This window comes from Schistocerca americana, chromosome 9 (assembly GCF_021461395.2).
Source record: "Schistocerca americana isolate TAMUIC-IGC-003095 chromosome 9, iqSchAmer2.1, whole genome shotgun sequence".
In the NCBI taxonomy this organism is placed as follows: domain Eukaryota; kingdom Metazoa; phylum Arthropoda; class Insecta; order Orthoptera; family Acrididae; genus Schistocerca; species Schistocerca americana.
The window spans coordinates 210,899,417-210,911,666 of record NC_060127.1 but is presented as its reverse complement, the minus strand read 5'-3'; the positions used below and the strand labels follow the sequence as shown (position 1 = coordinate 210,911,666).

The 12,250-nt window shown below is 43.8% G+C and overlaps 1 protein-coding gene across 1 annotated transcript; it reads left to right on the top strand.

The window, feature by feature from the left end:
* Positions 1–10,364: 10,364 nt before the first annotated feature.
* LOC124550832 (zinc finger protein 271-like) lies at positions 10,365–11,591 on the top strand. The gene has a single exon (XM_047125558.1). It carries the CDS (start codon positions 10,365–10,367, stop codon positions 11,589–11,591), a length of 1,227 nt encoding a protein of 408 aa, XP_046981514.1.
* The last annotated feature ends 659 nt before the right edge of the window (positions 11,592–12,250 follow it).

Sequence of the window (12,250 nt, the reverse complement as noted above, 5' to 3'; positions counted from 1 at the left end):
TTTGAATAACAATGCACAACACTGCTGAGACAATGTTGTCCCCGTCGCCCTGTGTCTTGACTTCTCAGGTACGCGTGTGCGTGTGGTGTGCAACGCTTGCCCTCGCCGAGTCTCAGTGTCGTCCCTGGACATCCACTGCATTGCACAGTAGCACCAATACTAGCCATTGCAGTGAAGATTTGTCTACCATTTCAATAAAATAATAGGAAGCAAAGGAAATTATGGTAACAGCTATAGATTAGAAAATTAACATTTCATTCACAGTATACAATAAAAATAGGAAATAGCTGATGTGTTGCCTGTAGCTACATAATGTCCCTTCATCTCTTGTATCCCTCGAAATTGGACAAATTAAAACGAAAAAAATGAGTTGTTCAACCTGAGTTTTCACCCTTTGGCCCTGGCTATTCGTATTGCCCAAATTGTGGTATGATGCCCGATTACATCATTTCCGAACATAGGTTTAAAAACATTGAATCAGTAGGAGAATACTGGTGATCTTTTTTGTAGTATTCGACCACTTATCACTTTTCGAGAAATGCAGCGAACGGTGGACGGACTATATTTTCCTTTATTTGCCTATTTAATTTAACATTTTGATTCATGTACTATCTCGAAACCGTAGAGGTCAAAATTTTTCAGTCTTTCTTCGATTTTTACGTTAATTACAGGAAATAATAGGAATAAAAAGCCGAAAAATCGGTTGTTACAATAATTGGTTATTTTGAGAGGTTTTAACAATCGGGTTCAACTGAAGTGAAAAAAAAAGATGTAACCTAAAACCGATTGTTTCAACGGTAACCGCCATCCCTACCCGAGGTAACTCACCTGCGCCACTCTGCCTGTCGTGAAAATGACTTTCAAAATAAATAAATTAACTGTTCTGCGAGGTTCGCAGGAGAGCTTCTGCAAAGTTTGGAAGGTAGGAGACGAGATACCGGCAGAAGTAGAGCTCTGAGGAGCGGGCGTGAGTCGTGCTTCGGTAGCTCAGATGGTAGAGCACTTGCCCGCGAAAGGCAAAGGTCCCGAGTTCGAGTCTCGGTAAGGCACACAGTTTTAATCTGCAAGTTTCATATCAGCGCACACTCCGCTGCAGAGTGAAAATCTCATTCTGGAAATTAACTGTATTCGTAGCTGCGAAAATTAACACCCAACATTTTGTTCGTTACTGTTCGTTGAATTGGTTCGGGGCGGACGTCCCATGACACTCGATGATGTTGATGTTGATCCATTTGGCTATCCGCGCACGACTCACAGCTATACCCTAACTTCCACATGTCGTCAACCATGTGTCTACAATCTGTACTCGCACAACCATTATACGGGCTGTTCAAAAAGTCTCTCCCCAGTGCCGTATGATCGTTAGCCGCGCGTGCCGTATGCCGCAGTGAATATACCGAAATGAAACACAGTGAAATACAAGTTATTAATTTATTGAATATTCATTTTTACTTACCAATTTTCACATTAAATGTTGAAAGTGTCCCCCCCTGTTGTTGAATACACAATTCAATTCGTCTAATCTTGTTTTCAAACACAAGCTGTAGCATTTCTTCTGTAACAGAAGCAGTGAAAGTGGATATTTCAGTTTTCAATTCATCGATGGATTTTGGACGTATTTTATATTCAGTTGCTTACGCTGCACCCCAGAAGAAAAAGTCAGGTGGTGTTAGGTCAGACGATCGTGGAGGCCAAAGTCCCTGTGAAATCATGCGATCACCAAAAACATCAGCAAGCAGTGACATTGGAACGCGAGTTCTATGCGCGGTTGCACCATCTTGTTAAAAGTAACCGTTCAGTATTTAACTAAACACAAATTCTCCTTTGAATGGGTACAGAATATCACTGCAGTGTCGTTGTGAGTTTATTGTTTCGTTGAAAAATGTGGGACCCACAATCCGACGTCTAGAAATTGCAATCCGAACTCCTATTTTCACAGAATGAAGTGGTTCCTAATGAATACACAATGGATTTGCAGTACTCCACATACGAGAATTTTGCGAGTTTATGTACTCGGATAAATGAAACCACGCCTCATCAGTGGAAAACGTTTCATTGAGGATATCCCTTCCATTTTATTGAACGAAATTTTTGAACCAATTAACAATAATGCAATCTCTTGCCGTGATCAGTATTTTTGAGTTCTTGCATGACTGTCATTTTGTATCGTAAAAGTGCTAATATTTTCCTTACAGCTGTGTGGGCCGTTCCGACACTAACATCGATTTCCTGGGCGAGTTTTCTTACTGACTCGTCCGGACGTATGGGAATTTTATCGGAAATATCGAGTAGTTTATCCTCAGACAAAACGCTAGGACGACCACTTCTCGGTGCATCTGTACTTCGAAATTTGTTAGTCAAATCTCGCAAGGTATCGCGATGTGGGAATGTTGTCTCCGGGAAAACTGAATTAAATGTTTGACGAACTGAAACTGTGTATTTACCGCCTGCTTTGAACACTTGTTCGACTAAAAACACACGTTCTTCAATGGTTGGCATTTTAACAGTGACAATAACGAAACAAACGAACAAAGGAACTAAAATTAAACGTTCACGTCAACACGTAACGACACACACCAACGATACTACTGACGCTGGCTGAGATAAACGGGACAGAGGAATGTCGGGAGAGTCCACTTGAAGGGAAGTAACCCAGGCAGGCGAACAATCACACGGCACGCGCGGCCAACAATCGTACGACACCGCAGAGGGACTTTTTGAACACCTCGTATATATTCCCGTACAGGGGTGGCATTTTCCTTGAAAGTCGTATGCCCGGTGGCGGCGGTTAAATACGATATTGCAGTGCCTGTGTTATTCCGAATTACGTAGCAATGTTCCTTCTGGGTTCGAGTCGAGATCCGGAACAAATTTGTATTGCCGTCATTCCATTCAACAACTGATGGTTGTTGATATTCGCAACTGCAAGAACAGTTAATGAATTTCATAACATCTTTAGTCGCCGCAGTGCCTGTTCCTTTGGACATGCATGCCAGTCCAAAGGAATTTTGCATAGTAATTCAGAACAACACAGTCGCTGCAATATCATATTCGAAATAAACGGTTTTGGCTCCAGTATAAATTACATTCAGAAGAATATTTTTTTTTTATTTCTTGATGGTGACTGGTTTCGGACACCTGTGTCCATTTTCAAACCATCCGTATCGTAAATGTGGCAAATACTGGCGATAACCTATGTACATAAACTGCCCAATGAAGTTATGATCAAAGCCTCGGTTCTCTAATGTCCATCCTACAAATGGTGTAATTACTGTTTTCGAGTCGGCCATAGTGCCGCTTTCTTCATCACTACAGGTGCAGTTTCTGTACAAATTTTGTCGTCCGATCTGTCACATTTTCGATGCCACTGGTCTGAAAATGGACACAGATGTTGGAAACTAATCACCATCAAGAAATAAAAAAGATACTTCTCAATGCAACTTATGACGGAGCTATAACCATTTATTACAATTATAAGTTACGGACCTATTTTTCAGCTGCAGCATGCTGCAAGTTCGTAATCATCTTGCTTTTAGGGAAATAAACGTTTACAAGTTCCTGGAAAGGTTTCAAAGTAGATTTTTTTCGAGAATGCTTGAGTGTGGCATAGAAAAGCTTTTGCCTTTCATATTTGAGTTCTGAACTTCACGTCCTGTAAACATAAAAAATTATACAAATTCGATTACAGGGTGATTTCATTGTTAGACAAAAGCAATAAATAAACAGAAAAGTGACGCATTTTAGGGGGCGACTTGTGCTATCAACTCCAATCCAGTTTCTGTATCTTCTGACTAGCTACTGCCTCCCCCCGCCCCCTCTTTCATTAGGACATTTGCGCAATTCGTTCGGCTTCAGAAACACACGAACATCAACATTCGCCGATCTGAAGGAAGTAACAATGAAGAGATAGAGAGAAGATTAGGGTTTCTACCAACCTGTTCTCAACAATGTCATGGGAGATGGAGTAAGAGCCTGAATTTTAAAAGGTTGGATAAAGTTTTGGGAGATGAGATTGCTTACAAAATACTCGTGCAACCCATCACAGAATATTGTTGAAGGGTGTAGGAATCGTAGCAGAAAGGACCAATTGAGTATATTTAACATATACAAACAACGCAGCATGTATAGTGAAAGGTTTGTTTTTCTATGAGAGGGCACCACGAAATGCTGCGAAAGTTAACTGGCTAATAATGCTTGAAGATTCAGATCAAGCACCCCACGTAAGTCTACTTACAGATTTTCAGCAACGAGTACTAAGCAAGGTGTAAAGGAATATACCAGTCTCCTACTAATCACTGTAACTGGGATAGTGGAGACAAGATTAGGCTAATCAGAGAACCAACAGCGGCATACGAGCAACATTTCCTCACAGCCTGTAGAACGGTAAGAAACTCCAGTAAGTGTTGCAATGGGACGTAAACTCTGCTACATATTCACATTTACTTTCAGAATATGCACGTACATTTAGACGTAAGCTTGCTTCCAGCACTGACCATAAGAATTTAACATACACTACTGGCCATTAAAATTGCTACACCACGAAGATAGGGTGCTACAGACGCGAAATTTAACCGACAGGAAGAAGATGCTGTGATATGCAAATGATTAGCTTTTCAGAGCATTCACACAAGGTTGGCGCCGCTGGCGACACCTGCAACGTGCTGACATGAGGAAAGTTTCCAACCGATTTCTCATACATAAATAACAGTTGACCGGCGTTGCCTGGTGAAACGTTGTTGTGATGCATTGTGTAAGGAGGAGAAATGCGTACCATCACGTTTCCGACTTTGATAAAGGTCTGATTGTAGCCTATCGCGATTGCGGTTTATCGTATCGCCACATTGCTGCTCGCGTTCTTCGAGATCCAATGACTGTTAGCAAAATATGGAATCGGTGGGTTCAGGAGGTTAATACGGAACACCGTGCTGGATCCCAACGGTCTCGTATCACTAGCAGTCGAGATGACAGGCATCTTATCCGCATGGCTGTAACGGATCGTGCAGCCACGTCTCGATCCCTGAATCAACAGGTGGGGACGTTTGCAAGACAACAACCATCTGCACGAACAGTTCGACGACGTTTGCAGCAGCATGGACTATCAGCTCGGAGTCCGTGGCTGCGGTTACCCTTGACAGACAGGAGCGACTGCTATGGTGTACTCGACGACGAACTTGGATGCGCGAACGGCATAACGTCATTTTTTCGGATGAATCCAGGTTCATTTTACAACATCATGATGGTCGCATCCGTGTTTGGCGACATCGCGGATAACGCACGTTGGAAGCGTTTATTCGTCATTGACGGCACTTTGAACAGTGGCAGTTACATTTCAGATGTGTTACGGCCCGTGGCTCTACCCTTCATTCGATCCCTGCGAAACCCTACATTTCAGCAGGATAATGCACGACCGCGTGCTGGAGGTCCTGTACAGGCCTTTCTGGATATAAAAAATGTTCGACTGCTGCCCTGGCCAGCAAATTCTCCAGATCTGTCACCAACTGAAAACGTCTGGTCAATGGTGGCCGAGCAACTGGCTCGCCACAATACGCCAGTCACTACTCTTTGATGAACTGTGGTAGCGTGTTGAAGCTGCATGGGCAACTGTACCTGTACACGCCATCCAAGTTCTGTTTGACTCAATGCCCAGGCGTATCAAGGCCGTTATTACGGCCAGAGGTGGTTGTTCCGGGTGCTGATTTCTCAGGATCTGTGCACCCAGATTGCGTGAAAATGTAATCACATGTCAGTTCTAGTATAATATATTTGTCCAATGAATACCCGTTTATCATCTGCATTTCTTCTTGGTGTAGCAATTTTAATGGCCAGTAGTGTATTTTGATATCGAACTGTTGAATGACACATAACTTCACGTCCTTAATTCTGCTTGCGTCTAACAGTGTGCTAAATGTACTCATCAAATATGACCGCAGTTCGAATTCCCTAAAACAAAATACCGTACTGTATTAGTCAGATGTTGACTTTCCTCTCTAAAAATCAGCTTAATATTTCAACAGGTGGACACGGGAAGGAAGGGGGTAAGTCTGGAACCGCGAGACCGCTACGGTCGCAGGTTCGAATCCTGCCTCGGGCATGGATGTGTGTGATGTCCTTAGGTTAGTTAGGTTTAACTAGTTCTAAGTTCTAGGGGACTAATGACCTCAGCAGTTGAGTCCCATAGTGCTCAGAGCCATTTTGAAGGGGGTAAGGAACACTGGGTTTAACGTCCCGCCGACATCGTGGTCATTAGAGATCGACTGAAACTATCGACTTTCGACTGGAAAAGTAATTCTTCGGATGGGACGGAAATAGGTAAATGTGACGTACATGCACAGACAAATAAATGATTACAATTTCAGAAACATTGAATAATTTATTCAAGGTGAAGAGCTTCAGAAATTAAGAAAGCCAGTAACGCATTGCGCCACCTCTGGTTCTTGTGCAGCAGTTATTCAGCTTGGCATTCAGTGGATGTCCTCTCAACGGAGTCGTGCCAAATTGGGTCCAATTGGCGCGTAAAATCGTCCAGACCACGAGCTAGACGGAGGGCGCTGTCCATAGTGCTCCAAACGCTCTCGATTTTGGAGAGATCCGGCGGTCTTGATGGCCAAGATGTGATTTGGCAAGCACAGCCTGGTATCTCAGTGAATGGAGTAGAATTGTCTTCAGCGATGAGTCCCGCTTCGAAACGAGCCCCGATGACGAGCAAAGACGTATGGTGCCTTTCAAAGGGCACGGCCGATTTCTGAAATGAAATGGCTCTGAGCACTATGGGACTTAACATCTGAGGTCGTCAGTCCCCTAGAACTTAGAACTACTTAAACCCAACTAACCTAAGGACATCACACACATCCATGCCCGAGGCAGGATTCGAACCTGCGACCGTAGCGGTCGCCCGGTTCCAGACTGAAGTGCCTAGAACTGCTCGGCCACATCGGCCGGCCGGCCGATTTCCTTCCCTGTCCTTCCCTAATCCGAGCTTGTGCTCCGTTCCTAATGACCTCGCTGTCCACGGGACGTTAAACACCAATCTCTCACCCACCATACAGCTCAACAACCAGAGTGTCAATCTGAGGCGCCATTTATTTCAGACCAGAGCCCCATTGGTCGTCATCCGCAGCACCCTTTTAAAGCACAGTGGTACGTCGACGATATTCCACGCCCAATCTTGTTGCTTTTCTTGGCAAGCCACCCTGAGCTTATATTTCAGCAGCCCACACATGGCCAGAGTTTCTTCTGTTTGTCTTCGGGCTTGCCAAACCCCACCTTAGCCAGCAACGTCGCTGGATCTCTCCCCCACGGAAAACGTTTGGAGCATTATGGGTACGGCCCTCCAAATGCGATGCTCTTTCTCTCGAATAAATCGTTCGACGTTTCTAAAATTGTAACCATTTGTTTGTCTGTACATCTAAATCGCATCTATTGATTTCCGTGCCATTTGGATAGTTTCGTAGTGGTACATTTTTATGTATTTAGTTACTGATATGATAATAGCTGTTTGTTGAGATTAACAGCTACAATGTTCAGTGCCTAAATAAAATGGTTGTGGTTGCAGATTTCTGTCGCAAGTTTTCAGACCCTACTCATCGATCACGTGTACATGTGGATCAACAAAATCTCAAACGATTATTCTTCATATTCTTCAAAAAATCCAATGGTGAACAACCAATCTTCTCGGAATGCATAGTACTTACTGAGACCAAGAAGAAGGATCAGGACTAATTTAAGGAAAACACGTGGAAGGGTAGCCCCACATGATGTGTCATTTGTCATTCCCAAACAAATATTTCATTTAATAACAATTCAGTCGTGAGTCAACTGACAGTTCAAGAATGGTTCAAATGGCTCTGAGCACTATGGGACTCAACTGCTGAGGTCATTAGTCCCCTAGAACTTAGAACTAGTTAAACCTAACTAACCTAAGGACATCACAAACATCCATGCCCGAGGCAGGATTCGAACCTGCGACCGTAGTGGTCTTGCGGTTCCAGACTGCAGCGCCTTTAACCGCACGGCCACTTCGGCCGGCAACTGACAGTTACCAAGGTTCTTGCAAAATACATACAAATAATTAAGACTTTTAAAGTAACTTCACAATGTATAAGGACATTTGGTTTATACACAAAATTACGAATAATACTAAAAAATTTCAATTGTGAAACACAAGGGTGCCCCAGCTACGAAATAAACCTATGGCTGCACCCTGTCCGCGCAACTAGATAACAACTGTGGGCTAATCTCGCAACAGCACCTGGAATACGTTCAGCAATCATTAAATGAAAAACATTAGAATGCATACATCCCCACTGATTATTCTGCTCCTATATAGGCAAGATGTGACCAACTTGCCCCCAAGGCTGCCCACATGTAAAACGGAAGCAGCAGTGGTGCTTCACAGGCCTGTTCCACATAAAACATGTTAAGTACTTCAATAAGCGAGTGGGCCCCTAAAACACACGTAAAGTTATGCTGACAATTAAACCCTTAATTTTTTAAAGGAAACAAGAAACTCAGTGCTCAGTTTTCCCAAGACTTTTATCACTGGCCCACAATGGCCTTACAATAGCAAAAATACTGAGTCAATGACTTTCTAATCGAGCGACGCCCCCCGACGCGGCTCGATACGAGAAGGATAACAACAAACCACTCAACTTGAGATGGGCACGAGAGATCCGCAGAATCACCTGTGAACTGGCAACACCTAGGCCTCATGCGAAGACGGGAAGGCCGCTAAAGCAGGAGGAAAACGCGTCCCTGGCCTGGATCAGCAGAGCAGCAATGCGTCAACCGCTGCTGATGCAACAATTATAACTCAAAGAGCTCCTCAACATGGGTTTAGAGTGAGTGCAAATACAAGTACGCACGCTCACATGACCCACACGTGCTTACCTTTAGGCTGACAGCACACAACTTTAATTACAGAGCAAATCCAATAACTCGCCCCAAGAAGGGCCATGAGATCAATAACAAACAGAAGTTACAGAGAGTTGTATCAAATGCTCAATAACGACAAACCATGATTTCAAGTGCAAAACTAACATTGCAAAATACTAGCTTGGTGCATAAAGAAACCTCCAGATTGAGACACAGAACCCCAAAGGGGTCATCGAAAGGCATAAAGAAACTGGATTCTTGGTCTGCTTACACCAGGCAGAATTAATAATCTGTAAGTACCGTACTTACTAAACAATTTTCATCGATAACATCAAACAAATGTCATGGAAGCCAATAGCTTCAGGACTCCAGGTAGTCACTGGTAAATACTGCGCTGCTAACAAGTTCTTCAATGCATCTTGGCGTATTTAGCACATCACAATTGAGTGATTCACGTCGTAACCAGCTTCCATGCGACGAGAGCCGCTCCTTCCCCATTAAACTTGCCGGTAGCAACGGTCAATGCTACAGAGAAACGCGGGCTCCCATAGCCCATTGGTCAACATTGTTAACTCGATGCAATCGTCAGGACGCCCAGTATTCAGCCACATCCGTCCAGCTCCGTGTCCGACACATCACTCACCACCATACAGCCCCGGAGGGATCACACATCCTAGCAAAGATGACATGACAAGGCCCAGAGTCTATGGAATGCGCGCAAAAGTGACACCAGTTGGATCGCACGCGCGCCCTTATGGAAGCCGCTACGGCTCACTCACACTCTCATTACACACGTGGCTCCATTCCAGTTCTACAGTCTGAGAACAACCGTCTGGCTCCCTCATTCAACATGGCCATGCGACTAACTTAAAAGCCAACAAGGGTATTTCATAGGCAAAAGATAATTGGCAGGAAAAGTGAATGGCGTTCCTGCTACCTTAAGCATACACTGTACTCTTACTGCTCAACTGGCAAAGATCACGTCTAAGTGGGGTCGCTTATTCATTTCTGTGGCCACTAACTTTGGGCTAGTAGGAGGGTCTCAGAACACAGTCCTAAGGTGTCCCAAAAATACCAGTTACTTCTAATCGAAGTTAAGCTCAGATACCATGCATTAGAGTTCTATTGCCTCTATCGGAAAATTTAGTACATTTGGTAGAGCAATAATAGAAGTTCATGTTTTCCTCATGTTTGTTGTTGTGATAACATTGTTATCAGTGGCTTCAGGTTCATGTAACTGCTATGAATAATCACTAATATTTTTCCCAATTTATTCAGATCCTAAATGAAGGAAATATGTTTATGCTTTATGTTCTTTATTTATAAGATTATTTGCAGATTCTATTCCATGAAATATTTCCATCGATCTCTCATACAACATGTGCAAAATTACTGGATGTTTGTATAATTTCTCATTTCTAATACTGTACTGTTATAAAGAAACTTTCTGTCATATTGTTTTTCGTAATTCTTGTAGCAATATCCTTGGTGGAATGGCGAACGACAAGAGAACTGGTGGCAGCAGCAGTTTGATTAACAGAGTTGGTGTGCCTACAAGAACGAGCAACACCATAGAATGCACCACCAAACTGATAGCACTCTCTGACCATAACAGTCGTACACGACATCATGTGCACCATCTCACCATCTGCCAGAAGACATCTGCACATTTGAAGGAACTGATCGAGGACCAAAACGTGAAGTGTAGTGAATTTCTGCATCGCTGCAACGTGTGTAACAAAACAGTCGCAAGTAGTGGCAGCTTGAAGTCCCACATCCGTCAGCACAATGGTGAACGTCCGTATAGTTGTGACGTGTGTCAGATGTCATTCATAAGTAACACCAAGCTGAAGTATCACTCTCGTGAGCACACAGGTGTACATCCCTACATCTGTGAAGTGTGCCACAAGACGTTGTCGAGTCAGAGCGCCCTTAAGAACCACGCGCGAGTGCACACAGGCGAACGTCCGTATATTTGTAACATGTGTCAGAAGACATTCATCAATGCCAGTAACCTGAAGAAACATTCACGTCTACACTCGGGCGAACGTCCCTACGACTGTGAAGTGTGTCACAAGACGTTCAGAAGTAGCAGTAACCTGAAAAAACACTCATGTGTGCACAAAGGTGAACGTTCCCATTTCTGTAAAGTGTGCCACACGACGCTGTCGAGTCAGAGTACACTAAAGATCCACTCGCGAATCCACACAGGCGTACGCACATATATTTGTAGTCTGTGTCAGAAGACATTCATGAATAGCGGCAATCTGAAGAAACACATACGTATCCATACAGGCGAACGCCCCTACACCTGTGGAGTGTGTCACCAGATGTTCATAAGCAGCACCAAGCTGAAGAATCACTCACACGTTCACACAGGCGAACGTCCCTACGTCTGTGAAGTGTGCCATACGGCGCTGTCGAGTCGAGGTACACTAAAGGTCCATACGCGAATGCACACAGGAGAACGCCCATATATTTGTAACATGTGTCAGAAGACATTCATAAATAGCAGCAACCTGAAGAAGCATATTCGTGTCCACACAGGCGAACGTCCCTACACTTGCAAAGTTTGTCATAAGACGTTCTCATGTGGGTCCAATTTCAAGAGACACTACCGAGTACACACTGGCGAACGCCCATACAACTGTGGAGCCTGCTACAAGACATTTGCCTGTAAGTCGGGCCTGAAGAATCACTTGAGAGTGCACTCAGGCTAATGCCCATACGGCTGTGATGTGTCGTCTAAGATGTCAAAAATCAGACATGGCTTTAAGACCTACATGTTGGGTCTTGCCCACATGACGCATATAGGGTGCTTAAGGGATGCTGCATTCTCGGAATGCTATACAACAATTCAAGTAAACAATCTTAGTAGTTTTATTTTTATAAAGCAGATTGACAATACTTCATTTTGGATTCAGAACAAATGTCGCAAACGAAGGCGACAGGCAATATAAATCAGAGTCCTGGTTAAACACAATGTTCAAACAAGCCCTGGATATGGATCACGTCAATCGTAGTACTCTCTGCATGGCCACGCTAATACTGGCCACTAATGTCCGTTACGGAGCCGATCTGAGCGACCGAAGCTGGCAAGAGCGGCGCTTATATTCACTTCATGCAGGTGTGGCTCCTGTCGTGGCATGGCCCGTGTCAGCGCACCATTGACCGACTTCCTTTCACCACCTTCTCTGATCTTCTATTCTTCATCTTCGTTCCGGCGCTTGTGGTTACGCCAGAACATTTTGTGTAATGGCTTAGGCACATATCATGACTCTGTACTGCATAAATAATACTAATAACCAGCTTTTTATGAGGGATTCTTTTGCGTATATGTATGTCAGATATTTATTTTGCGCTGTCGGTGTCATTTCTT

What these genes read in the sequence shown, in the direction of transcription:
- LOC124550832 (XM_047125558.1), top strand. Translation starts at nt 10,365, where the DNA reads ATGGCGAACGACAAGAGAACTGGTGGCAGCAGCAGTTTGATTAACAGA.